This window comes from Anguilla rostrata, chromosome 18 (assembly GCF_018555375.3).
Source record: "Anguilla rostrata isolate EN2019 chromosome 18, ASM1855537v3, whole genome shotgun sequence".
Taxonomy (NCBI): domain Eukaryota; kingdom Metazoa; phylum Chordata; class Actinopteri; order Anguilliformes; family Anguillidae; genus Anguilla; species Anguilla rostrata.
This window is the reverse complement of record NC_057950.1, coordinates 14,581,587-14,609,576: the sequence shown is the minus strand read 5'-3', so window position 1 is coordinate 14,609,576 and position 27,990 is coordinate 14,581,587. Positions and strand designations below refer to the sequence as shown.

The 27,990-nt window shown below is 46.6% G+C and overlaps 2 protein-coding genes and 1 long non-coding RNA gene across 3 annotated transcripts in view; all 3 read right to left on the bottom strand.

Annotated features, from left to right (window-relative positions):
- Window positions 1-2,166, bottom strand: part of LOC135244624 (phosphofurin acidic cluster sorting protein 1-like) — a 135,204-nt gene extending 133,038 nt beyond the window's left edge. Inside the window, exon 1 of the mRNA XM_064317072.1 lies at window positions 1,860-2,166. Coding sequence (XP_064173142.1) covers window positions 1,860-1,870 — 11 coding nt within the window. The 5' untranslated portion in view covers window positions 1,871-2,166. The remainder of the gene's footprint in view (window positions 1-1,859) is intronic.
- Window positions 310-1,794, bottom strand: LOC135244628 (uncharacterized). The gene is made up of 3 exons (XR_010327020.1): window positions 989-1,794; window positions 746-873; window positions 310-562 (listed from the first exon to the last, which is right to left on the bottom strand). It is a non-coding gene; the product is annotated as an uncharacterized LOC135244628 (long non-coding RNA).
- A 2,578-nt stretch (window positions 2,167-4,744) lies between the features above and the next one.
- On the bottom strand, window positions 4,745-8,214 carry LOC135245232 (neuronal PAS domain-containing protein 4-like). Its single transcript, XM_064318149.1, has 6 exons — window positions 8,075-8,214; window positions 7,851-7,950; window positions 7,394-7,652; window positions 7,130-7,239; window positions 6,484-6,625; window positions 4,745-6,347 (listed from the first exon to the last, which is right to left on the bottom strand). The coding sequence occupies exons 1-6, from the start codon at window positions 8,138-8,140 to the stop codon at window positions 4,745-4,747; spliced, it is 2,280 nt and encodes a 759-aa protein (XP_064174219.1). The 5' UTR covers window positions 8,141-8,214.
- Window positions 8,215-27,990: the final 19,776 nt, after the last annotated feature.

The window sequence follows — 27,990 nt, the reverse complement described above, 5'->3', positions numbered from 1 at the left end:
ATAGATAGATAGATAGATAGATAGATAGATAGATAGATTCCAGTCTTCAGAAAACTCCTTTCCACCCACATTCTAGCCCAGAAGAGCACTGTTAAATCACATTTGCACTGCTGTGTCACTGAAATTGGCCAAATACAAATTCTTCACTTCCACCTGAGACCCTGTTGTTTCAAATCAGCAATACCAAATTCAATTTAAAGTATTCTGTCTCACCACAGAAAATAAACAATATTTTTTATAATATGGCACCATAACACAGAATGCTGCAAGGAAGGGGGTGAGAGAGAGAGGGAGAGAGAGAGATTTCAAACCACAGAATGCAGCATGGAGGAGGCATAAATATTTTATTATTTTCCATTTTTGTATTAAACATTTTAAATATTTTAAAGGTGGAGGGGGCTCTCTTGTTAGTCGTTTACACTGAGTTTGTAAATGTTGTATGTAAACAATTAAAGACACACGATCCTTTCTGGCCTTGATCGATGCGCCTGCGTCCATAACATCGCCCAAGGGAAATTATCGCTACTTCTCGCGACGCCCAGATAGCCCACGCGCAAGATTTCTGCGCAAAAGGCGTTTCAACATGAGTTATCACAAGAAGGCATATCAGACAGCTTATTTATAACCTCGGTCTTCAGCGGTGATAGCTCTTAATTAAAGTGCCAAAATAATCACTGCCATAGTGTCTGCTAAATTGTGAATATGATAGGAAATCAGTTTATCCCAGTTTTTTTATAACACCCACCTCCCTTTCCTGTGTATGAATGCTCGTAGCTCATGGCCCAGTCGCGGTCAGTGAGGAGTCTGAGGACGACTTGCGTCACAAGCTCGGAGTAATTTCTCGTACCTTTGAACACGTTCAAATCCGGCTCTCTTCAATAATTAAATACATTGATAGGTAATATAAGTACACTGCAACAACGCCGTGTGTAACAGCATCAACAAAATAAAATAAAATAAAAAATTTGCATTTTCGATAAACGCTCACATCATGCTTTTTCGTCAGTTATTTGAAATGAACACAGTGCATAATTTAGAGTTTGAGAGAAGACCAATGCTAGTGCCGTCTCGCTAACAGTTCTTTGGATGAATCGTTGTTGTCCTTCACCGAGGGCAGTTTCATGAAACGCAGCTGTTTATAAATAGCCCACAGAGCTACAAAACAAATTCTACAATTGTTGTGTGTACTTCATCAGAGCTTTGAGTTCATTTCAAAACCTCGTCTTCGATCTACATCTTCTGAATTAGTCACTCAGATTTAGCTGCATTTATTAGTGACTCATAATGCGTGTGTATTCGACCTCTAAGGTACAAGTCTTGGGCCTGGCGCACCTGGTAGATTGCATTATGGTGTGAAACAAAACCTTCGGCTATGCTGCAATCTTCCCACATGTACAATAATGAAATCCTTTGATTTAGCCAATAGCCCCATCTGGCGATAGAGTATTGTCACATAAGAGGCGCGCTGCTTTTCACTCGCACGCAACTGACAAATACTCGGGCCAATCCAGGGTCTGTACGACCGTGCTGCAGAGAGAAAAAGCCTGCGTAACAATATTGGGCTTTCTCTGAAATCCATTTCCATCACCAACCAAAACAGACCGCCCACCGCCAGGTAAACGCACAGCAGTTGAAAAGATTTACTTAGTTTTGACACACGGAAAAACTGTATCATGTTCAGTAAGGTTTAGGTCAGCGATAATGTGGCATCTGAAGCAGTTTCCTCAGCTGCTTCCGTGAGTAAACGAGGTCTTAAAAAGTTTCTTGGTCTGTTTCTCATAGCCTAAACAAATTCTTGAAAACCACAAACCCTGCCTGTCTATTCATAAATATTCTACGGCGAATACATTTGTACTCACGTGCAGGGCATGGGCGTTCAGCTGTGCTGTTCATTTCTCCATCAAGGGAAAACAATAATATAGAGAAATGTCCGTCTTACAGTTCACAACGCCATCTATGCGCATCTGACCACTTAGTATTTCTGCGCATGTCTGTCCTCGTGCCTCAATTTTTTGTTGAAAACAAGTATGAAATGTTTCACATTGATAAAACCTGAAAACAATTTACACGTTGAGAGGATTGGGTGAAGAGTGTAAAAAAGAAACCTGCAACTTTTTTCATTTTCATTAATTTACGGGGAGAAATTACATCTGGCCAACCTGGTAGCTTTGCTACAGTCTATAAGAATGAATGAATTGAACACAGCTGGTGAACCAGGCCTGAGCAGCGCCAGTGCTTTCTGTTTCGTTATTTTACAGAACCAGCTGCTTCCTGTTTCATTATGTTACAGAGACCAGCTGCTTCCTGTTTCATTATGTTACAAAAACCAGATGCTTCCTGTTTTGTTATGTTACAGAAACCAATTGACCTGACATTTTTCAGCTTAATTCAATGTTCAATGTTTTAATTTATTTTCAAGTTTTTTTAAACTGCAAAAATAGCATGTTTCCACTGGGAAGACACAAATGACTAAAAGATGATGTAACTAATGCAAACACAGAATCTATCAGACTGTAATGTAAACATACAGTGTAATAGACTCATACAAACAGATGATGAAGGTGAAAAACTGGAATCCGTTGCTCTCTCTGCTGGGGTTTAGCAGACATGCTTGTCCAAAGTGACTTACACAATCGTAATTTCAATTATTATTTAAAATTTTTTTTAAATTAGTTTTAATTTTTGTGCACATGCTCACTTATAGAGCTGTATATTTTACGGACGCAATTCTGGTAAAGTAGCTTGATATACATGATACCCTACCTTGGATTCAAACCAGGTTTTCAAAATCAGTTTCCCCATCATTACTGTACACTATACCTTTGCACAAGTCTGGAGAGAAACCTCACACCTCAGTGAATTTTACTCTTGCATAGGGAAGTAAAACTGGATACGTATTTATAGACTAATTCATCATATTTAATTAATTTGGTGGGAATATCCTGAATAATTAGCAATTCACAATTAAATTAATGTGAAATATGCAAGTGTACCACAAGAGGGCATATTTATGTCAAATGAAAATGAAATGCTTAAACTTAAAGAAGGATATATTTAAATATCATACACCAAATAAACATATGTGAATACTTTACACACCATTGGATATTAGTCCAAAGTAGTGTTTCATGCCTGTATGTTCCAGTTATAAAAAATTAGCATAGCATTGAATTCCACCAGATATTTCACACATTTATCTTAAATTCAGTTGTTTTATTATTTTGTGTAAAAAAAATACAAAACATAATGCAAAAATATACATTCAATATTACTAAAACTACTGGTATAATTAATATCAATACCGACTATAGTTATTCCATAGAAGGGATTGTATTGATACAGCACATATGAGCAAAGGTACAAACAAAACCATTAGTCACTTTACTCTGATAAATAAATACAATGTTCACATTTAAACCTTCAGCAGGACATCTAAGGTCTTCAAAAGATTTGAAATCTATCAAAGAGGTTGATGGTTGATTTCTTTATTTTAAAGGAGAGCGGGACAGTCCACCCACTTTTCAGGTTTCTTAATTCATTCAGTCAGGTTGAAAGCCGAGAGGGTAACAGATGGAGGAGAGACCACAGCTGAGAAGGTACCATGGAGGGGGACGAACCCCCTGTCCGCTTGGGGGAAACGCATATGGGTAGAGAGTCCAAGGCCAATAACGTTAAGCAAAAGGACAATCATTTCAGTTCTATGGAAACAGGACTATAGTGTTTTTTTTCAGTCATATAACAGCACAATAAACTAAGTGCTCAGTCTAACTATTGGGTAACATTACATCCAATAATACATGACAGCTGTATTTTAGCCAAAGCTCAGCTTTACAACAACTGTAAAGACACTACAAAATAGAAATATCATGTCAAAATGTGAGAAAAATTCAGCTAGCAGTACAAAAATATTCATTTTACAGACTTTACCTAGAGGTATTCATTTATCACTGGTTGAATCTTCAACTAAAAACATTGTTTTATTGGGGAGACCTGTCCCCTTTTTTTTTACGGAAACCAGACAATCTGCTCAGTCAATTTCTTCTTTGGACCCAGCGAAGATGCCTTGAGTTGTCATGACAATATGCCATACAAGATCTAGTACTGACACTCAGACTAATTTCAGTACATGGATTCTTCAACAAGTCCATCTGAAAGAGTAAGAGGGGAAAATAATACATGAGGCATGTCTTCTGCATAGAGCTGGACCACGTAATCCTCATCACATGTCCAGATCACACAAGACCGGTACCATCATGGTAGTTCACAGTTCACACATGAGTGAGAATTGTATGTGTTCTGACACAGTACAGTATATGTATGTATGTAGGCTGAGTCGGTAAGCCCAGGTTATCTGTATTATGGGTAGGTTGAGCCTGTAGACCCCAGGTTATATGTATTATGGGTAGGATGAGCAGGTAGGCCCCAGTGTTATGTGTATCATGTGTAGGTTGAGCAGGTAGGCCCCAGTGTTATGTGTATCATGTGTAGGTTGAGCAGGTAGGCCCCATGGTTATGTATATTGTGTGCAGGTTGAGCAGGTAGGCCCCATGGTTATGTATATTGTGTGTAGGTTGAGCAGGTAGGCCCCGGGGCTATGTATATTGTGTGTAAGTTGAGCAGGTAGGCCCCATGGTTATGTGTATCAAGTGTAGGCTGAGCAGGTAGGCCCCAGGCTGTGTGTATTGTGTGTAGGCTAAGCCTGTAGGCCCAAGGCTGTGTATTGTGATTGGAGGTAGAATTAGGGTTAATTACCTTGCTGGAGGCTACTGCATGGATACTGGCTGAGTTGATACAACTCATTGCTGTTGCCATGACACCCTGAGGTCAGGGTGCATGGATCCAGTGTGGGGGGTGTGAGGAGCTTGTCCTCCTGGGCAGTGATGAAGACCACTGGACCCTGCGCTTCCAGGACCTCCAGCACACAGGGGGGCCCCAGGGGGCAGGTGGAAGTGGGTCTGGAGTAAGGCGTAGCTTCCCTGCCCGGGACCTGGTCCAGGTGCTTCAGGATGCAATCGATGACGTCCTCATCCAGGATGAGCTCGGGTTTGAGCGAGGTCTGCTGGGAAGGTGGGGATGGGGAAGAGGCCTTGGAGTATGCAGAGGGCAGGCTGAGGGTGGGGCTGAGGATGGGGCTTAGGGTCGGGCTGAGGGTGGGACTTAGGGCAGGGATGGGGGTGGGACTTAGTGCAAGGTTTAAAGTGGAGCTGAGGGCGGGGCTTATGGTGGGGTTTAGGATGTGGGCAGGGTTGAGGGCGAGACTTAGAGAAGGGTTGAGGGTGGGGCTTAGGGCAGGGTTGAAGGTGGGATTTAGGGCAGGGTTGAGGGTGAGATTTAGAGAAGGGTTGAGGGTAGGACATAGGACAGGGTTGAGGGTGGGGCTTAAGGCTGGGGTGAGGGTGGGGCTGAGGGTGGGGTTGAGGGCAGGGGTGAGGGTGGGGCTTAGGGCAGGGGTGAGGGTGGGGCTTAGGGCAGGGTTTAGGCTGTGGGCAGGGCTCTGGCTGTGATACATACGGAAACTGTTGGCCAGGGAGGAGATCTGCTGGGCGAGGATGCCAATCTCCACCTGCTCCTCCTGGCTGTACAGGAAGGGGCTCTCTGTGGTGGGGGAGGGGTCAGGGGTCAGCAGGGCTGTGCTGTGCACAGGCAAGAAGGGACTAGCGCCCCCTGGAGGATGTTCTGGAGGATACGCAGGAAGGCTGAAATCCTCAGGATGGAAAGCCATATCAGACGTGGTTTCGGACAGGAAGTCAGGGACCAGTCGCGCATTAGTGGAGCATGCTGGGAAATCATAGCAGGACTCTGGGGACTGGGAACATGCCACGTCCAGGCTGCTCGGACAGAACGGCGTATCTGAGACCATCTGGAGCAACTGAGGAGGAGAGAAGTGGTGCGAGCTTCCCTGGGGAGGCAGGAAGTCCTCAGCGTAGCTGCATAAAAAGTCAGTGCTCTGGCTCTCAGTCAGGATGGGGGAGTGGGCGGAGTCAGGGCTGATGGGTGGGGTTGTGGGGGAGTGGGTGGAGTCAGGGCTGATGGGTGGAGTCGTGGTGGAGTGGGCGGAGTTAGGGCTGATGGGTGGGGTTGTGGGGAAGTCTCTCAGCGATGTAGGAGCGTTGGTATCCCAGGTGTGATTGGTGTGCTCTGTGAAAGGCACAGCGCCCCTCTTAGCCCAGGGCTCCTCCCCCAAACCGGCTGCTTCTCTCTGTCTTTTACTGCACCTGCTGCCACCCTCGCCCCGCCCCGGGGGGCTGGTAGAACCCAGCGACAGGGGCAGGTCTGGGGGAGACCGACTCAGCACTCCTGGGACAGCAGCACTGGTCTTCTGTCTGAGGAAGCTGGCCTCCACCTCACTGTAAGAAAAGTCATTTCTTCCATCATGATCTTAAAACAATTCTTAAAAACTCAGCTGAAGCTGTGTGTAAAGAAACAGAATATATTTTAGGGTCAGTGTTTTTTTTTTTAATGAATGCAGCTCATGATATGCACCTGATGACGTAGTTTGTGCAGCTCACTTCCTGCCTACAAGTCCCAGAATCCCTTGCTGCTCGGACATACAACCACACCCAGGAGAGATCCTTATGCTGCAGCCTCAGCACCATCTCCACAGTGACACCCTTATCTTCCTGCTCTGTAAGACAGATAGAAACACATTAAAGCAGGCAGTATGCTCCAAACGACATGAAAACTAAAAAAAAAAAACGAACCACTGGCAAACACATCCGTGAACAGTTCTAAATCTGGGGCGACCTGGGGCGACATAGCTCAGGAGGTAAGAGCGATTGTCTGGCAGTCGGAGGGTTGCCGGTTCAAACCCCGCCCTGGGCGTGTCGAAGTGTCCTTGAGCAAGACACCTAACCCCTAACTGCTCTGGTGAATGAGAGGCATCAATTGTAAAGCGCTTTAAATGCAGTCCATTTACCATTTACCAAATCGATCATTTCTATAACGTCAATGTCCACGATTATTCACCCCCACGCTAACATCTTTATAAACTGCATCACATGATTGCAATGAATGAATTTTCTGATTATATGTGTGAAATTAGTTTTGACAGTGCTTGATCGAGCAAACAGGCTTTCTAAAGGTAAATCTGGCAACAACACAGTGGGCTGGAAAACACATCGACACTCACGCAGTCTCCTGTGTGCAGCTTCACCGATACTGAGGTCATCCGGATGGAGCAGTCCGTACCAGGACTGACCAATCAGCTCCTCTTCAGGGTACCCCAGATGAAACAGGACACTGAGGGAGACAACGAGGGAGGGGCCATGAGGGAGGGGTCAAAGAGGTAATACAACGAGGGAGGGGTCAACTCACAGAAACTGGGAACAGGAGCTGCAGCGTTAGTAATGTGTAAATGAGTGAGGAGAAGTGTGCTCGCCGTGAGAGATCTCACCTGTCAGACATTCGGCGGAAGGTCATGTCCAGCCAGTGGACGCTCTCGAAGTGTCCCAGCATGCTATGGGCATCGCCGTCATGCAGCCGATCGACAGTTGGCGTGCACAGCGCGATGAAGGTCTGCCTCAGGTCAGAGGGGGCCTGAGATGATTTTGGGGTGGTCTGGAAACGCCCCCGCACCAGCATGGAGCAGCCACTGCCATCCTGTCTGAGCCGGAAAGGCTTGGAGGTGTGCATCCGACACACGAACGCTCTCTCTGAGAGAAAGAGGAGCAAAAATGAATAAATGAATAAATACTGCACAGAAGCCTAAATGAATAAATACTACACAGAAACCATACTTTTACAGGTTCTTTCAAAGTCAAGGGGTGGCATGCTGTTGTCTCTCTTTGTTTCGTTGTGTGTGTCAGAGAGAGAGAGAGAGAAAGAGAAAGAGAGAGAGAGATGGTTCTCACCTGTTCTTCGGATACTAGCTGCCTCCAGATGGGACCTGACTACCTGCACGTCTGCACTGTCCACCATGTCATAGAAGGTGTCCCCTTGAAGCACATCCACCTGCAGGAACAAGACAAACCAACATGAACTCCATCTAAGGTAAAGATATGTGAAAAAAATATTCTAAAATGCTCTACTTGACTAAGTCACCAAGCCTGTAAAGAGTCCATTTGTTTTTACATACCATTGAGTAGCCCAGATATTCCAGCACATTCTCAGACACATGAATGAGCTTCCCTTCCCTGGTCATGGCCACGACAAAGCCAGGCAGGGCCTGCAGGAAGTCCTCACAGGGCAGGGAAGGTCCGCAACCTTCCACCTGCAGCTCTGATTCAAACAAACAGGAGGAGCAGGAGTGAGCCTGGGTGTTGTACAGAGTAGAGGAGTAATCCTGTACAACACGAGCTCTGATTGTGTGTTGTGTGTGTGTGTGTGTGGGTGTATGTATATATAGTGAAGTGTTGAGCTGTGTGTGCAGTGCGGTTCTGAGCTGTCTGTGCAGTGCGATATTGTGCTCTGACCTCAGGGGGGTGTTGACCTGTGTGCAGTGGGGTGTTGTGCTCTGTGCTCAGGGAGTTGTTGACCCGTGTGCAGTGGGTGTAGGTGTACCTGGGTAGATGATGGACTTCCTGATGAAGGTGCAGATGGCTGCCATAGAGTGCAGGTAGGACAGCCTCTCGCGCTCCTCCGGCCGGATGGGCAGCAGTCGCCGCATGTTCTGGATCTCTCCGTTGATGTGGTCCCGTCGCGCTTTGGACGCACCTTTAGTGGACCTGTGGAGCACCAGGTTTGGGGCGTCAGGATGACTGGTCTGCTGCAGCAGAGGGTGCAGACGGGACCGGAAGAGAGAAGCAACTACAATACAACCATCACCCCAGTGCCAATAACAACACAGTGTCACTAACAACACAGTCCCACTGACAGCACAGTGCCACTAAAAGCACAGTCTCACTAACACAGTCCCACTGACAGCACAGTGTCACTAACATTACATTACATTTATTTGGCAGATGCTTTTATCCAAAGTGACATATAATAAGTGCATACCAAAAGTCACTGTAACAACTATAATACACAGGTCTGATAAGGTACAACACTCATTTTGTAGTTATTTGAAGCCACATTAAGCCAGGTTCACAGGGTGAACATTACTCTGACCTAACCTAAGCTAAATCAGACTAGGAGGCATGACAAGCTATAACATCGAGACAATGATACAAAGCACAATTAAGTGCTTAGTAACAATACAGTGTCACTAACAACACAGTACCACTAGCAGCACAGCATTAGTAACAGCACATAGCATAGTATCACATAGTCTCACGGCACATAACACAGAGCTCTGCCAATTAGCTTCCAGAGGCTGACAGAGGAAAACATATTTCTGCATCCATCCCTGAAAGCTGGAGAGGATGGCACTGCCACTGAGCCAGAGACACCCTGAGGAAACTGTTTAACACACCAGCCTAAAGCCAGAGAGAAGCACCCTGCTCTTGCAGCTGAGCTCTGAAAGTGAGGAAGAGTCTCAGATCTTTTATAGGCAGTGAGGGAGTGCTCAGAGCCCGTCTGTCTCCTTTATAAAAAGGACATCACAGCTGCCGGCTCCGCGTTACTTTAACAGAGCGATACTGCTGTCCAATCACGCCCAGAAGAGGAGAACGTGGATGCCCGCTTTTTTAAATTCCCTCTCCTTTTCATCTTTATCTCTGGTAGTGCTGTTCAGCCAGCCGAGAGAGTTTCAATCTTAAAAGTCAGAATAAAACATGCGTTTTTGTAAGCTTCCCTTGCTGAGCATTTCTAACTGAAACTAAAGAACAAACAGATTCAGGTCGGGAAAATGCTATAATATAACAATAATACAATATACAGCGGGGCGTTCGAAGGCTGTGTTTGAAACCACAGATTTATCTTTTAAAGTTAGCCCTTGGGATAGATGAAATAGACGGCTACAACGAGAGATGGTTAAACAGCTGTCTCCGTTTTTCATTTTGCGTGTTGCTTCAACAGCAAAGGGCGACATACAACCGCCACAGATAGCGTTGTTATTGCGAAAGACCAGCGATACAACAGGTACCTGTTAAACTGACCTGATTCTTCTGCAGGACACCCTGCGGTTGCTGCACGTTGTGTCGCGATATGACGAACAGGGCAAGAGCTTCGCGCTGACCGGTCTTTTGCAGGACTGGCAGCATGCAGTCATGTTTCTTCGGCTTATAAACAACAAAGAAATTAAAAGAGAGGGGGGTATGCAGGAAGAAAAAAAGTTTTTGTTTCTTTACTGTCGATTCCGCGAAATTTCCAGTGATGCCATGCAATAAATAAAGCTCATCTGCTCATTCCGAAAAAAATAGTTGTTCATTAAAAAAATATATGCGTTAATTGTATAAAATTTTAGAAAATAGTATTTAGGAAAACCGAGATTTCAAATAAAATGTTTTACTCGTCGAGATTAAAAACAAGTATATGTCTCAAGATTAGGCACCACCACTCTTCCTCCCATTGGCCTACTGATGTACTACCTAGCTACTAGTCTCTCTGTCGCATCGGCCTTCCTTATATAGTCCAGCTCAGGATTAACCTGATACCTGCTGTTTTACAATCTGGCTCCGCGAAGGGGAAGAAAAACGGCTAATGTTACTTGTTGTGACGCAACGACAACTGACTGGATATTTTTAGTTACACTGACTCTAAAAATAACTCACAGACTCCCCCCATATCGGAGGCGTCTGGAAACAAATAAAGCACATCTGGAAATTAACTGTAGCTATCTGTGCGACCAGCTGGCCCAATATACCATCTTCTTACCCGAGAAAGATAGGTATTTTACATATACTACACGTTCACCGATTGTTCTATGCAGTAGATGCAACATGTATACACATAACAAATGGAAGATTCCCAGTCATGTAAATTTGTGGGAAACGCAAATTAGGCTACAGAAACATACACCTCACCTTCAAAACCTAGCAAAACAAACCCGAGACACTCAAGGTGCACCTGGGCAAATTGTGAGCTAGTGACAGACTTTAGCGAGACGCAAATACAATAACATTTACTTTCAGGTTTCAGTCACTTCTTTATTCACGAGTGAATATTTTAAATATGTTAATATACAGATTGGTTGTGTGAAACGCCAACCGCCAAATACAATCTTTGGGGACAGCAGCCTGTTGAGAGGCCATGCAATATTTATTTTCTGGTCCCGTTATCTCGAGATCACGACTTATTTGTGCCGTGGTCTCCACATTACAAAAGTTGTTTTCTCGTGATCACGAGTGATTGTATGCGACGGACAAGGCAGAGCACAGCAATACTCAATTAATCTATAGAGTGATTTGATGTATTTACATAATATTTATTACATTTATCTCAGGTGCGCTACTACTGAAATATTTTCAAAAACATTGATGCTTGATTGAGTCTGTCGTATGAGCGGGGTTTGTACTTTTGCAATCAGACGGATTTCACCACGTAGCAGGTAAGCTCAGTCAAGAACAACGAATTTAAAAGCATTTAAAATAATTTCAGTGCATGACTGACCCAAATCTGCTCTACGGTTAATTGACCATCAATATTCCAACAAATTAGTTATCGTTATTGTCTTTGACTTACATTGTGCACGTTTCGGACAAAGTGGCGAAGTCACTTTGATTTCTTGGACAAGCATTAAAAAAATGCACAGTGATTGTGTGCGACAGACTGGGGGACAGCACGTGCTACTTTGACATACGATGAATGAACGCATTCGATTTTACTTTGACCAGAGATCAGGTAGAATTCGGGTTATGTTTTTCAATACTAGACAACGTCCAAGTTTATATTTGAAAGTCACCCCCATGTTTCTAACTGAGACCGTTCGTGACCAATGTAAACATCCAGGTTCTCTATCACTGATGAACTTAACGCAATTTATACCCGAGCCATCGTAGGGCAATGTAGCACATAGTATCGCCAAGGCTACGTCACACAGAGTCACTGTACAGGTTATCTAGTTAGCTCGAGAAACATTTGTTATGTCGAGATAACGGGACAAGTAAGTCGTGGTCATGATGAAAATAGAAAAAAACATTATGTCGAGATCATGTGACAAAAATAATTTGTGATCTGGAAATAAGGTGGTCAAAAAATTTTGCATGGCCTCTACTGACCTCCGTGAAAAGTGTTCAATTCAGTGCTTTCATTTTCAGTGCATTTTACCAGAGTTTATGTAGTTTAAAAACGTCCCAAAAAAAAACTTTTTCTCTCAGAACAACACGAATCACTCTGACTATCACTTTGTAAGTCCCTCTAGTTTCTAAAGTAAAAAAAAATCATAATGCTACTATTATCAATAAATGTTTATTCTTTGTATCCTTACAGTAAAATGTGTCCATTCTGTTGCTTACCCTATTTTAATTTATCCTCACAAGTGCGGCCTGTGCGGGTGTTTCATGGGGGTCCATGGAAGGATGGGGGGGGGGCACTTGCAGTGTCACAGTCAAGTTTCCCTCAAGAGGACTGAAAAGTAGCCTGGCGTCGATGGCTGGCTGTGTCCAAATGAAGTCGTGAAATCTGTCTACTGACAGCCGTCTGCAACTGGCCAAAAAGGGGGTGAAGACAGGCTGCACTTCTTGTGTTCTTGCGTTCAGTGTTTTTTTTTTTTAATGTTGGCTTATCACCAGTCAGAACCCCCTGTTAAAATCAGTATCAGCCAATAGACAAGACATAGTCTTCTCTGAAAATGAATTTGGGATGAACAGACCATTTCCATACAGATTAATGGCTTTTGGTGGCCTGTGTGTGTGTGTATACACACAATTAATGATGATACATTAGCCTCCACAGGCCAGTATTCTGGCTATTGAGAGAGAACGGCCTTTTAAAACTGCAAGGGAAATTAGGCAGCTATTTTTCAGACCGTCTCCTGGCATTAGTGCTTGAGCTGACCCTGGGGGCGGAGCTAGACGGGCCAGCGGTGGGCCTACTTCCTGTTAGCAGGGCCACAAGGCGGGACTGCGTGTCTCTGCCTGACCTGCCGTCTGCTGCCTGCACTTAACACTGCAGATAAGGAGGGATTCACTACACTGGCATGGTGACAGACACGAGCAAACTGGAGAGGCGGGGGGGCAGAGAGAGAGGTGGAGGGGGGAGAGAGAGAGAGAAGGAGAGAGGGGGAAGAGAGAGAAAGCGGGCGAGAGACAGAGAGAGAGGGGTGGAGGGGGAGCGAGAGAGAGGAGAGGACAGAAAGAGAGGAAGAGAGGGGGTGAGAGAGGGGTGGAGGGCAGAGAGAGAGGGATAGACAGAGAGTAAGAGAGATTGATTGTTGTTTATACTGCTTTGGCATTACATACTTGTATGTCATACTAATAAAGCAATTAGCCTGAACTAAATTGACAGAGAGGGAGATGGAGGCAAAGAGTGGTGGAAACAGACAGACAGACAGTCAGACAGAAGGAGGACCTGATCTTTGAATTGAACCCATTTAACAGGACACCCCAAAACCACAGCTCACATATAAATCTGCCCAGTCCAAACCTGTCCTGTCTTAGACAACACAAGTCGAACTACAAACTAGTGAAAGGGTGATTTAAAAATATATGTTAGGATATACAGCTGGATTCTTACAAACTAGCTCTTTTACGTTATATCAGGAATAGTCCTAATGCACCACTGTTATGAGAGTCACAGCACTCAAGTGGATAATATAGGCCCGTAAACACAGTCTTTAGACATATTGAGAAATTGGTCCCAAAGAAAGGAACCTCCACCTCCACCCCTTCTCTAGCCCTGTGCCACACTGCCACATTGATTAAGGAGTAACACAGACACTTCATCATACACAAACCACAGAGGAAGACTAATTGTTCTAACAGAAGCCAGTCTGTGTGGATTGCAGACTGATTTATGCCAAACCTCAAAACCCTCATCCAGTGTTGCTGCCAATCACACATATCCATGAAGGTCAAATAGCTTTGTTTAACGAATCTGTGACTGTTGCTGTGCTAAGACTCCAGATAGCCTGTGGATTACTTATTCCCCACAGTGTTTGACAAATGACAGACGATAAATGCTACAGGGATTTTTTTTCAACCAATCAATCATGATTTCTTGAGGTTACTCGTGCTGCAGTTTTATCCTGAGTGGTTTTGACTTTTGCAGCTCACATAACATAGATTTTATCCAGTATTTATACTGGGGCAAGAGGTTCTTTCCCCAAAGAAGTTTGGGTGGGGTTGGGGGGGGGGGGGGGGGTAACAGAGGCAGTGTAGACAGGTTCTCGGGGGTATAATAGGAAAAGGACAGACAGGGCTCTGTACATGTCAAATAACTCCAGCACATGTTTATTTTATTTTTATACAATCAAAGAATGTTTTGCATGATAAAACAGGGTTTACCCACAGCACCGTCACCACAATGCCTAAATCTGGGTCCACATCACCTGCACCACAGAGCCCAACTCTGGGCCCACAGCACCTGCATCACAGAGCCCAAATCTGGGCCTACAGCACCTGCATCACAGAGTCCAACTCTGGGCCCACAGCACCTGCACCACAGAGCACACATCTGGGCCTACAACACCTGCACCACAGAGCCCAAATCTGGGCCCAAAACACTTGCACCAGAGATCCCAACTCTGAGCCCACATCACCTCCACCACAGAGCCCAACGCCTCAACAGACAAAACACAATAAACCATCGTCCACATAAAAATTAGAAAATAATAATGAAAAGTGTGATGGGTATGTTGATGGTGTGAGCAGGCGACAGGGAGGCGACGTTCAGGCGAGTCACAGGACGAATTGCAGGTGAACTGTAAAAACATCTAAAGTTACAGTGAGCTTCACATGCAGAAGGCATGTTATTCACATGAATGGATGAATATGCACGCCAACCACATCGGCACACACACACGGACACACAAGCACGCACGCATACACGCACACATACACACACAAGCATCCATACACACACTCACACATACGCACACTCGCACACACACACACACACACACACAAACAAACGCACATACACACAAGCACACATACACACAAGCATGCACGCATACACACAGACACACACACACACACACACACACACAAACACACTCACACATACACACACACAAGCACGCATGCATATACGCACACATACACACACACACATCCATACACTCACTCACACATACGCACACTCACACACACACATGCATGCACCCCACCTGACCCACACACACACACATGCATGCACCCCACCTGACCCACACACATGCATGCACCCCACCTGACCCACATACACACACAAGCATGCACACAAGCATGCACACACACACACACACACACACACACACGCACACAAACACACTCACACATACACACACACAAGCACGCATGCATACACGCACACATACACACACACACATCCATACACTCACTCACACATACGCACACTCACACACACACATGCATGCACCCCACCTGACCCACATACACACACAAGCATGCACACAAGCATGCACACACACACACACACACACACACACACGCACACAAACACACTCACACATACACACACGCACACACATACACACAAGCACGCATGCATACACGCACACATACACACATCCATACACTCACTCACACATACGCACACTCACACACACACACACACACACACACACAAGCATGCACGCATATGCACACACACACACACACACACACACACACACACAACCCTGCCTGGTTTAAGGAGCATTTCACCTGCGCCGACGGTCGATTCTCCCAAATCGTTAGTTGGTCGACAGCAGAGCAAAAACACACAATAAAGATGTGCAGAAGGGCAGATAATAGTTCTTTCCCTTGCCTGTTAATGCTGTACAGAGCTGCAGGTAATTTTCCAAGTGCATGCGGTCATTCTTCTGAAGAAACGGCATCAGCAGCAGAAAAAAATGGCAGCCACGAGGCAGAAAAGGCCAGCACGTGCTGATGCCTCTATTTTTGTGAATGCGAATGTAAATGAAAATGCACGTGGAGCTATGTATTTTGCAGTCACCGAAAGGTTTCACAGGGGAACAAATGCATTTGATAAACCAAATTGTGCTCTAAAATAAAACCGGTAAAAACATCTTGGCATTCAGAATCTCACATTCACTTTTGCTTGGACTGAAAAAAACAGCCAATGAGACTGTTCTCTCAACCAACACAAAGAAAGAGAGAGAGAGAGAGAGGGTAGAGGAAGGGGGAAAAAGAGAGAGAAAGAGAGAGAATTTGACTGAAACTGTACATGTAACTGAAATCAGAGTAACTGGCGTTACTGAAATCTGTGGTATTACTGAAATCACTGTAAGCAGAGTGACTCTGTGGTGTTACTGAAATCACACTAAGCAGAGTAACTCCGTAGTGTTACTGAAATCACACTAAGTGGAATAACTCTGTGATGTTACTGAAATCACACTAAGCAGAGTAAATCTGTGGTGTTACTGAAACCACATTAAGTAGAGTGACTCTATGTAGAGCCGATGTTGGTGACTCAGCCCTGTAACCTGATCACCAGGAGCTTGGCTGCTGATGGGTTCAGAGGTCAAAGGTCAGCAATCAGATTGTTATCTCTGGCTCCAATTTCACAAAGCACAGCAGCCCAGAGCAGTGTGCGTGTGCCTGTATGTGTGTGTAGGTGTGCGTGTGTGCGTGTGTGTATGTGTGTATGTGAAGTTGCTTTTATAATCCCATTCATTCCCACTCTCGCACCTGTGACCACACACACCAGTGAATCCTCTGGCTGCAGTACACAACACAAACAGCACTGATTGATTAATGAATGTCACCATAGTCCAGTATTCCTACATTACAGGAACCCATGTAAAACAGATAGGAGAGCTTGCCAGTGTGATTCCAGGATGCATGAGACACAGCCAAGCGGCAGACACAAACTAGGTAAAAAGCAAAGTTCAAATTGAGGCGAAAAGAACGGCGCTAAATGTGATTACTACCTGACATCACGAGGCAGGCAGGACAGATCCAGGCCAAAGTGGATAACAGCAGTTTTGCATGATGTCTTCAAATTAGGATCTGAATGGAGAGGGAAACATTAATAAATGACAGTAAATGGTTCCCCCGAACAGGCTTTTAAAGTGCTATTTTTACTCCGCTCTGCAGTGTCTGACCCCGGGGTTTAATGGGAGTGCGGAGCGAGCAGCCGGGTCGCAGCGGTAACCTAGACGGGTCGCCTGGGGGAGAGAGGGGTCGCTCGGCAGAGAGAGGGGGAGAGACGGGTAGCGGGGGAGAGACGGGTCGCTCGGCAGAGAGAGGGGGAGAGACAGGTCGCTCGGCAGAGAGAGGGGGAGAGACGGGTCGCTCGGCAGAGAGAGGGGGAGAGAGGGGTCGCTCGGCAGAGAGAGGGGGAGAGAGGGGTCGCTCGGCAGAGAGAGGGGGAGAGACGGGTCGCTCGGCAGAGAGAGGGGGAGAGAGGGGGAGAGAGGGTCGCTCGGCAGAGAGAGGGGGAGAGACGGGTCGCTCGGCAGAGAGAGGGGGAGAGACGGGTCGCTCGGCAGAGAGAGGGGGAGAGAGGGGTCGCTTGGCGGGTGAGACGGTTGTTTGGGGGAGAGACGGGTCGCTCGGCAGAGAGACGGGTCGCTTGGCAGGAGAGACCAGGAGAGACGGGTCGTTTGGGGGAGAGACTGTCGCTCGGGGGAGAGACGGGTCGTTCGGCGGGAGAGACCGGTTGCTCGGCAATTCATGCCACCTGCTGCTCGTCCAATCAAAACACTGGCTTTTTGGGTGTCATGCTGTGGAAACTCCCTCAGATTTTTCCCAGACAGACAGGAAGTGGCTTTATTTGCTCACTTCCTGAGAAGGGTGAAAGGTATTCTGTGTTGGGAGGGAGGGAGTGAGAGAAAGAGAAACTCTCTGATGTCCAGGATACAGAGGTCAGAGTGATCCCTGAAGCTAAACTCATCACCTGCCCCCCCCCCCCCCCATGGCCCTGCACACGAGCTGGAGAGGAAACACAAAACAGGTTGACCCACTTCCGCTTACTTAAGCTCACGTCAGCCCAGCACTGCCTCCATAAGCCCCCTTTAGCCTCTTGGGTTGTCATAGTGATGATTTGCAGCAGCATCCACAGATGCAGGTCATCTGGAGCCATGATGCCCAGCAGTGGCAGAACAGGAAGTGTGTGTACATGTTGGGGGGGGGGGGGGTGTGATTCAGTCAGATACATTAAATAACACTATGCTGCCTGAAGAGTGCCTGTTCCCAGCCTTACACACACACACGCACACACACACACACACACAAACACACTCGCACATACACACACACACACACACACACACACAGACACACTCAAATGCACACACACACATATACACACACACACGCACACACAGCCATATAGGCTGTGACCATCTCTGTAAGGGAGACACACAGCCACACTGCGGACAGCGGAGACAGGAGCTCCAGACGTTTTATCACCCAGGTACAAACTCAGAAATGATCACAGTCTGGCTGCGTTTGGGGTCGCTCAGATCAAACAGAGCGCATTACTGGGCTTATCAGGTGCAGCAGTCATTAGGACCCACAGGAAGGGGGGTGTCCCAGTCAGACAGCAGGCTGTCCCCACTGATACCCCCCGTCCCCCCACGCTCCATATCAGCCCACATCTGCTTCCTGCCTAATCCTGCAGGGGAGGGGGCACACACACCTGCAAGGCTGAAGAAAAAACCACACTGCCACACAGAGCTCTGACCTGAAGGAGAAACCACACTGCAGCACAGGACTCTAACCTGAAGAAGAAACCACACTGCAGTACAGGACTCTGACCTGAAGAAGAAACCACACTGCTGTACAGGACTCTGACCTGAAAGAGAGACAACACTGCAGTACAGGACTCTGACCTGAATGAGAAACCACACTGCAGCACAGGACTCTGACCTGAAGAAGAAACCACACTGCTGTACAGGACTCTGACCTGAAAGAGAGACCACACTGCAGTTCAGGCCTCAGGCCTAAACTCACAGAACGGTCAGCAGTTTAAAGGTGGATCACTGTCGGTGGATCTACAGGGAAGTGCTTCTGATCAAAGCTCTCTTCAGTGAGATTGCACCAGCTCAATCTCCTCTCACCATTTAACCGTGTTCATTCCCAGCACATTACACTCTATATCACACACTACTTTAGACTAATTAGGCTCAGTTGGTGGAAAAGATCACCACGGGTACAGGCCCCCACCACTTAATTACCTGAATTTGACTGGGACATAATGATCTTTGTCCTGTGTGGGGTTGGAGAGGGAGAGGAGGGGGGTTCATTTGTTTGGGGTAAAACAAATTTTAGTTTCTAATAGTCTAATAAAGTTGATTTAAAAAATTAATCACTGATTAAGGAAATACCTGTGCAATGGATGTGGCTGACCAGAGCACAGCCAGCATGAGGTGGTAATTACAGGACTGTGCAATCAGCACTCGTACCTGAGCACCTGTGTAAATGACTGCTGAATACATGTAAGGCTCTCCTGTAAAACTATAGTCCATTTTCAATTGGAATTGATGATAAAAACAGCAAATCATGTCACATGATTTCAGACGTGCATTCAAGACGGCGACCGTTCGCTAACGTTCGCGAACATATTCAAACATTTTTCTGTTCGCCGCAAACGTTAGCTAACATTATCTAACAGTCTGAAGAGGTAGTGCACCATGAACAAAAAAGGCTGTTGACAGGAAACACACTGAGAGAAGTAAAAACTGACAATCATTTGGCTTTTATAATTGACTTTCATCAATGCAATATTTGTTCTGACCTTTTAAAAAATCCCATGTAAGCAGAAATTCAGCTGGCTAGCATTGTTTTACCTAACCTAGCTAGCTTTTTTCACTTATGTTAACGTTGGCCAAGTTGCTTTTTTCCATTTAGTTGCATCAATTTTTATTTTAAAATGACCTTGAACACACGACTAGCCCATTTTGTCTAAAAGTTGTATACCAGCATAATGCTGTGCTCATTACCCAGGAAGCCTGACTATTATTAATGACGAGTACAAAGCCATTCAGCCCATCTGGTCTCTTGATCTTACCCTCCATCTACACCGTGTTCAGCTCGGTGTCCAGGCTGGTCCAGGGTGTTATAAGGCTTTTTAACTCAGCGATTCTTTCTTAAACAAACGGAGGGGGGTTTGGGATTTGGGGATGGGGGGGGGGGGGTTGAGGGCAGGAGCACAGGGGTCCTGAGTCCAGCTGGAGAACTCATTATGCGCCCCAGCACCCCAGGAGGTCACCACCCCGGGTTAAAGCCCAGCCTTTATCAGCGTTGCCCTGCTCCACGCGCTCCACTCTGTCTGAGAGTCCTGCCGGCCCGCCGTCGGCCCGCCGCGAGACCACCGCGGGACCACCGCGGGACCGCTGCAGCGCTAGGCACCTCTCTCGTATTTATGTGTCCTTATCTGACCGCTCTGCACCGGCGTTAATCAAACCTGCCCTATGGACTCATTACGCGACCCCCTCCAGGGCCGTTCTGCCCTGCAAGCTAGCTTTTAAGATAAAAAAAAAAGACAAAAAAAAAAGTCAGAATGGAATTTTTTTTCTTTTTTAAATCCCAGAGGAGTGAAATCCTGGGTCTGATTTAGCATGATGATCTGTTCCGGCAACTTGTACCTGCTGCCATGACCAATAAATCACTCAATAACAGGCTGGCCGGGAGCTCAGAAATCATCTGTGGCCTATTTTACAGTGAAAATAAGCAGCCCGTAGTGGACTGCATGGGTTACCATGGAGATGCGACCATACAGGGAATGTGCTGTTGTGGTCTGGAGGGTTTAGCTCCTGGAACAGTTTCTTTCTGGTGATGATTGGGACACAGCCCCTCTGAGAGATGCACACCTGTGCTGAGAGACCCCACCAGCCCCCAGTACAGCACCCAGAATGCACCTGGCTGAGATACCTGCACATGCGGGAGACCCCGGAAACAGGGGAACCTCCATGGGCGGCTGTGTTGGACAGCAAACCGGTACAGGGCAGGGTCTTCCGGCAAACCTGTGAGACTAACCTGGGTGTGGCCTCAGGGAGCACGGGTGTGATGGTCTCTCAAAGGGTTCAAGGTCTCCTGGTGTTTTATGAGCTGTTCTGTTACATGATCAGCAGAGTAACATGCAAACACTCCCCTCCCCCCCTCCCCCCCACCAATTAGGCTGGTGGTTTCCAGTCCTGCTGGCTCAGCACGCAATCCCTCCTCTTCCCCTCCCCCTCCACCACCTACTGCTTAAAACCACACTCAAGGTGTTTATTCGGAAGTTGTAACTGACAGTTTTTAAGGAACATTTCTCCTGCACTTTCAGTTTTCTCCTGTTCCTCTGAGGTGATGTGTGTGAGGATTTCAGAGTAAAACACACTAAAATGCCATTAAAAAGTCCACAGCCAGAAACAGCACGGCTATAATCCACCTTCACCACAAATTCAGAGGCCTAAATTAAACCTGGAGCTCACCCAGAAACATTTTGAGAAAACATAAGAAAACTAGAAAACAGACGAGCATTGCTCCGCTGCAGTAAAAACAAACAGCTCACATCTCGACCCTCCATTTGTTATGATAGTTTTTATCTATGATATCCTCATTCTTCGAGGGACTTGATCTGTCTACTTCCTGCCCAACTTCCTGTCACACTTCCTGGTAACCAGTAGACCTAAGAGGGCTACAGCTGCAGGGACCTCATCATGCTGAACAACTTCCTGCAGACTCAGTTATCTGCAGAGCCAGATGCACTTTCTGTCTGATACCTACACCCCCCTACCCCCCCCCCCCCCAGACCCTGAAAGAGTAAAACAAATCTGCGCAGGGGGTAGGGGGTGGAGTAATCACTATATCACAGCTACATCACTGCTATCAGGCTGATTTCTGTTCAAACCCTCTCTCTCCCCATTTTTAATGAAAATGCAGAAAAAAAGTAGAAATATCTGTTCCTTCGTACTGTCAGTTAGACCTGCATGTCTGCGACAGGTTAGTGAATAAGAAGGCCACTGTAAGATATCACACTGAGTACATGAGCTATGCTCACTGTGTCTAAAATTCACATCTTATGAACCATGACATCGGACCAAAGCAGGGGCCATGGGGTCCTATTGCCCTGCTTTAATTTGGGTGAAGCTCCTCCTCCCCCCAACACCTCACAGGTCCTATGTTTAAATTAGCCACAGTAAAGGAGCCCTATGGAATCCCAGGCCCTGACATTCTGTGGTCTCTTTGTGCTGAGTCTCCTAGCCTGTGCTCTACCTGGGGGTGATATTTATAAACCTACATCCACACTTTTAGTTATGGGCTGTATCCAACCTTCAATCACAGGAGCAAAGAACAGGGCAATGTTGGACCATCTGTAACCCTACCAAACACAATTCTGCAAACCTGTTCCAGAGCTCTGTCACCTGCACAGAGTGGGGGGATGGGGGACAGACACACATTCAGGTTCTGAGGGTCTGCTTTGAAGATTCCAGAGATTAAATGGATCAGGGATAGAGTTAGGGGTGTTTCGCAACGCTTATCTCCGTCTGTTCGGGGGCTGACTGTGGCACGTGCGGGACGCCCTGCATCCTGGGGGGGGTCACCTCCTCTGTTTGACAGACTGACACACCCCCCCCGACCAGTAATCCACAGGCGCTGGCATCAGTGTAGCCCCCCCCCCCCCCCCCCATGTTCTGTCCCATCCCGTCCCATACCGTCTGTAGTATTGGGGTGTGCACAGCTCACAGCTTCCCTACAAAACCTCCAGGTTAGAATCGGGCCAGGCTCAGCACCCTGGGGGTCACCTCAGCTGGCCTGTTCACCCCATAGCGCCCCTCTACAGACAGTGAGAGGGATAAAGCCACCCGCAGGTCTACTTCCTGCATTCAAAAGCATCTCTTGCCAATCACAAGTGGAATTTTCTTTTCTTGCCTTAATCCAAAATGGCTGTGAAACCATGAATTTAGGACATCATGAAGTCAGGAGTATTTTAAATTACGGTATAAACAAATATGATGAAAACCAAGCACATGCGCATGCTCGCAGTCTCTTATTCACACATGCGCCACAAACACAGGCATACATACACACACAACCTCACACGTGGAAGCAAACCCACACACGCACACACACATGCACTCGCTCACGCACACACCCACACACATACACACACATACGCTCCCTCTGAATAAATAGGTATTGCTGTTATTTACTAACATGACAGATGCTGAGAATAAGAAGGCGTTCTCTATTTCTCTGCAGGCACACTCCATGTTGCACTTGGCCCATTTTATATGGAAATAAAAACCATCCATTTAAATCACAATGGCATTATATAAACGTCTGTTCTGCTGTCCGCAAAGTGGCTCCCTTTCATTAGGAAAGGTCAGTTTAGCATTTTATGTAAAAAGTGCATAGAGGCTGAGCCAGACCTACTACTCAGCATCTGCATCTGATATGATAGTGGAACAATTGTCAAGTGATAGACAGTGTAATATCATAATCCCAGAGATCACACAGCAGCCTCAATCCCACTGCACAGCCAGTGTGTAAGAGAAGCAGTTACACTGCACAGTCAGTGTGTAAGAGCAGCACAGTCACACTGCACAGCTAGTGTGTAAGAGCAGCACAGTCACACTGCACAGCCAGTGTGTAAATGCAGCACAGTCACACTGCACAGCCAGTGTGTAAGATCAGCACAGTCACACTGCACAGCCTGTGTGTAAGAGCAGCAGTGTCTGTGTGGTTGGTTGGCATGTGATTAGTGAGTGTGTGGTTGGTATGAGCTTTGTTAGTTAGTGTGTGGTTGGTGTGAGTGTGGTTACTTGGTGTATGGTAAGTATGAGTGTAGATAATTAGGTGGTTAGTTAGCGTGGTTGGTATGTGTGTATTTAGTTGGTTTGTGGTTTTTTGGTGTGGTTAGTATGAGTGTAGATAGCTGGCGTGTTGTTCGTTTGAGCATGGTTAGTTGGTGTGGTATGGCCGGCCATGCTCAGGGAGTTCTGCTGAGCTGTCTGGGTGCATAAGGTTTTGTGGGGGTGGGGTGGGTAATAAATTAGAGGTGCCCTCCCCACCTCAACAGGCATGTTTACACTGCTGTAAGTGGCGTTGAATGGTGCCACTAACAATTAGCCCCCCTATGGAGTTTAGACACAAACCCTGAGAATTCTACAAGAAGATCCGTACGTGTGGCACAAACGGGCATTACTGGCCTTTCACTCCAAATATCTACATTTCCGTTAAAATCAAATCAATTCAATGAAAATTTTTGGCAGGTCTGTGGCACATCTTGGTGAGTCCTCCTGCTCACAGTCAAAGCATCCAGCCCTGGGTGGCATCTGAATAAAAGCCCTGAGTTGCCCTGTTCCCCATCGCCCCTCTGCTCCCCCCCCCCATCCCCCGCACCCCCCCCAGCCCCCCCTGGCCCCCCCCGCCCTCCACAGCACTGCTGACAGCGGTGCTTACACGCTCTAGTTGCCACGGCGTTTCTCTGACACTTCTCCCCCTGTTCCAGCACAGCAGGTCGCTGCGGTAACACTTTTATTGAGCTCCAACAAATTCCTCAACTTTAAGTAAATATCATAAACAAAAAAAGAAAATATGGACGAGGGTGTCTGCTTTAGATCAGTCCAAACAGCCCGTTTAGCGGGGAAGCGGGTGAGGTGGGGGGGACAGGCGTAAATCTGAAGTCCCCCCCAGCAGCGATCACACTTAAATAAACACTCGGTGAGAGCTAGGTGCCCACAATTTCATCTGTGGATGGATAATGGCTGCATTCGTCAATTTTATTGGGACAAGCACAAATCATTCTTCAGCCCTGATTATTCTTGAGGTTATTTAGCGACATTTCATCACTCCATGTAAATAAACTAATGAGATTCTGCCGCTTAGCCCCGAAGGAGAGACAAAACTGACAGGAGCACAACTTCCTTGTTAAGTGGAGGAAAGTAATTTAGGCTGCTTATAAACTTCCTCTGTTAAATATTCAGCAGCAGCTCTGCTTGGCAAAACTGCACAGATCGTTCGGATGCTGATTTCAGTCACAAAAGGTTTTGATGAGAGGCCTGTGATGAGGCTGTGTGTGTTAGTTCTGTGCCAGAATGCAAGAGTAAGGAAATGAAAAGGGAATGTATCAATCCTGTTTGACCAGCTTTCTGTGTGTAAATAAGACACAGGTGGGCACCCACGCAGAGGTGGTGGAGATCCACGTGAAGGCAGGGTGTGTGGTCCCCCCCCCCCCACCCGCCTCGGCCTCGTCAGAGTCACGCTCACATTTGTACAGTAACAGGAAACAAGAGGGAAGCAGCCTGGCCTACAGGGTACAGAGCGACAGACGCACAGCCGGACACACGGACCCCCCCCCCCCGCGCTCAGCAACACCTCCCAAAACACTGCACCTCCTGCATGCATGCCTCCCAGCTCCCTGCCTGCATGCGTATCCACCCCCCCCCCCACTCGGCTCCAACTGCCAGGACACTGAATAACAGCACAAGCTGATAACGATCGCAGACACACGTGTGTGTGTGTGTGTGTGTCTGCGATCACCATATAAGCATAGGCCTGCTGATTCAGGTCTGCCTGAGAATGTAAAAAAAAAATTAATAAATAAATAAAGGCTCTAAATCTGAGCCATTTGGCTTCTCCCTGTCAACCTGCGCTGTCAGAGCTGGGACAGGAGACTAAGAAATGAACCCCAGTCTGATCCCAAGAGGAAATCCAGAGGATCGCGGTGCTCCAATTAATAATGACAGCCTCTCATTGCACCCCAACGAGCCCCTATCCTCTTACAGCACCCCTCCGTCTGATACACCCCTCCTTTCCCACAGACGGCTAATGCACAGCCATCAGCGCTAATGCTGCGCATGAATCATGTGGATAGTGTGCGTCCGTCTTGCTGCTTTCGTCCACCTCCGTCTGTTCAGAGCCGGTGTGTGCTGCGCCAGAGTCTAATGCACATCGCGAGGCTCGTGACACAGCCTGACCGCAGAACTAAACACAACAGAACCGTACTTGGCCGATCCTTAAAACCCCGGTTTCCATACAGTTAAATGCAAAAGTACTGGGACAGCGACAGTTTTTGTTGTTTTGGCTCAGTACTCCAGCACAGTCTCCCCAGGGCAGAAAAAGTAATGGAACAAATTAACATAATCTAGAAAGAAAATGGTTGTCATACTTGCATTCGATGACTGCCTGAAGACAGCGACCCAATTGTACCACCAGATGCTGAGAATCTTCTCTGGTGATGCTCTGCCAGGCCCGCACTGCAGCCATCTTCAGTTCCAGTTCCTGTTCCTGGGGCGTTTTGCCTTCAGTCTTGTCATCAGCAAGTGAATCGTATGTTGGACTGGATTCAAGATGGGTGATTGACTTAGCCAGTCAAGAACATTCCAATTTTTAGCCCTGAAAAAAACCTTAGCATGCTTTAGCAGAGTCATTGTCCTACTGCAAGGTGAAGTACCGTCCAATGAGTTTTGAGGCATTTGGCTGAATCAGAATGGATATGATGATTCTGTACAATTCAGAATTAATACCACAGCCATCAGCAGTCACATTAACAATAAAGATGTGAACCAGATTCAGTTACAACCAAACATGCCCCAGCCATAACAATTCCTCCACCACTGTTTCACAGTTAAGGTGGTATGCTTTGGATCAAGAGCAGTTCCTTTCTTTCTCTACACTTTTCTCTTTCCATCACTTTACTACAGATTAATACTCATCTCACATGTCCATAAGGTTTTGTTCTAGAGCTTGTTTTTTAAGATGTGCTTTTCAGCAAACTCTCACCTGGCCATTCTGTTCTTGAGGCGTACGAGTGGTTTGCATTTTGCGGCGAACCCGCTGATGTTATGCTGGTGTAGTCTTCTCTTGTGGTAGTTGTTGACACATCCATGCCTACATTCTGGAGAGTGCTCTTGATCTGTTTGACAGTTAAAAATGTTTTTTTTTCTTCACAATTTTCTTTGGTCATCCACTAATGTGGCCTTCTCTGGTCTCCCAGGTCTGTTGTTATTGCTGAGCTCACCAATGTATTCTTGCTTCCTAGCAATGTATCAAACAGTTGATACACCCAATGATTTTCAGATGTCTCTAATTGCTGTATTCTGATTTTTTCAGCCTCGCAAAGGCCTTTTTTTTTACCACTAATGACACTTATTTGGTTCTCAGGTTGAGAGACAACAGCAACAGACTCCAAATGCAAATTCCACACCTTGAATCAATCAACCTTTTGTTAGCTTTGTTGTGCATGAACTAATGATGGAAAGACACATAGCTGGCCAAGAAACAACTGAGCAGCCAATTGTCCAATTATTTTTACTCCCCAACAATGGCGAGGGGGGGACTATGTATAAAAAGATTTTTAATTTCTACACAGATTACCCAGTATGGATGGAAATATCCTAAACCTAAAGTTGACAATCTGCAATTTAGCCTCATATTCACTGTGTCACTGTCCCAGTACTTTTGCATTTTTCACAACATGTAATGCCTTTCCTCAAAAAAGTACATACATACACCAGGAGAGCACATAATTATATCAGTGGTGTGGGGCAGTGGGGAAATTATATCAGTGCTGTGGCGGTGTGGGGTAGCTATGTCAATGCTGTTGGGTAATTATAATTATATCAGTGGTGTGGGGCTGACGGTACCTGTCGGTCTGTCTGTGTAAAAAGACAAGGCGGAGTCCTGAGTGCTTAGCTGAGCTGCTGCAATCAGCCAATCAGCACTACACAGCAGGAACAGGCAGATAACGCACTCCGCACTACGCAGTACACACCACACGCCCCCAGACCCCTGATAACACTGGCAGCCCCACTGGGTCGCTGTTAACAACCTCATTACGCTGCTACTGGGCATGAGGGGGTGTCGCAGGGTTATCACTGCTCTGACTCCAGGGTGGGGGGGTTAGGTGATGGGGGGTGGCTCCACCGGGCCTGCTCCCAACATCAGTACAGCCTGTGATGGAGGCCTAATCCTGCATTACCAACAGGACCTGCACACTTAGGATAACACACAGCACAAACCTTCTCCACACACACACACACACATGTACACACACAGTGCAGGGCACATATACACACACACGTACATACACAGTGCAGGCCATGCACACACATACATGTACACACACAGTGCA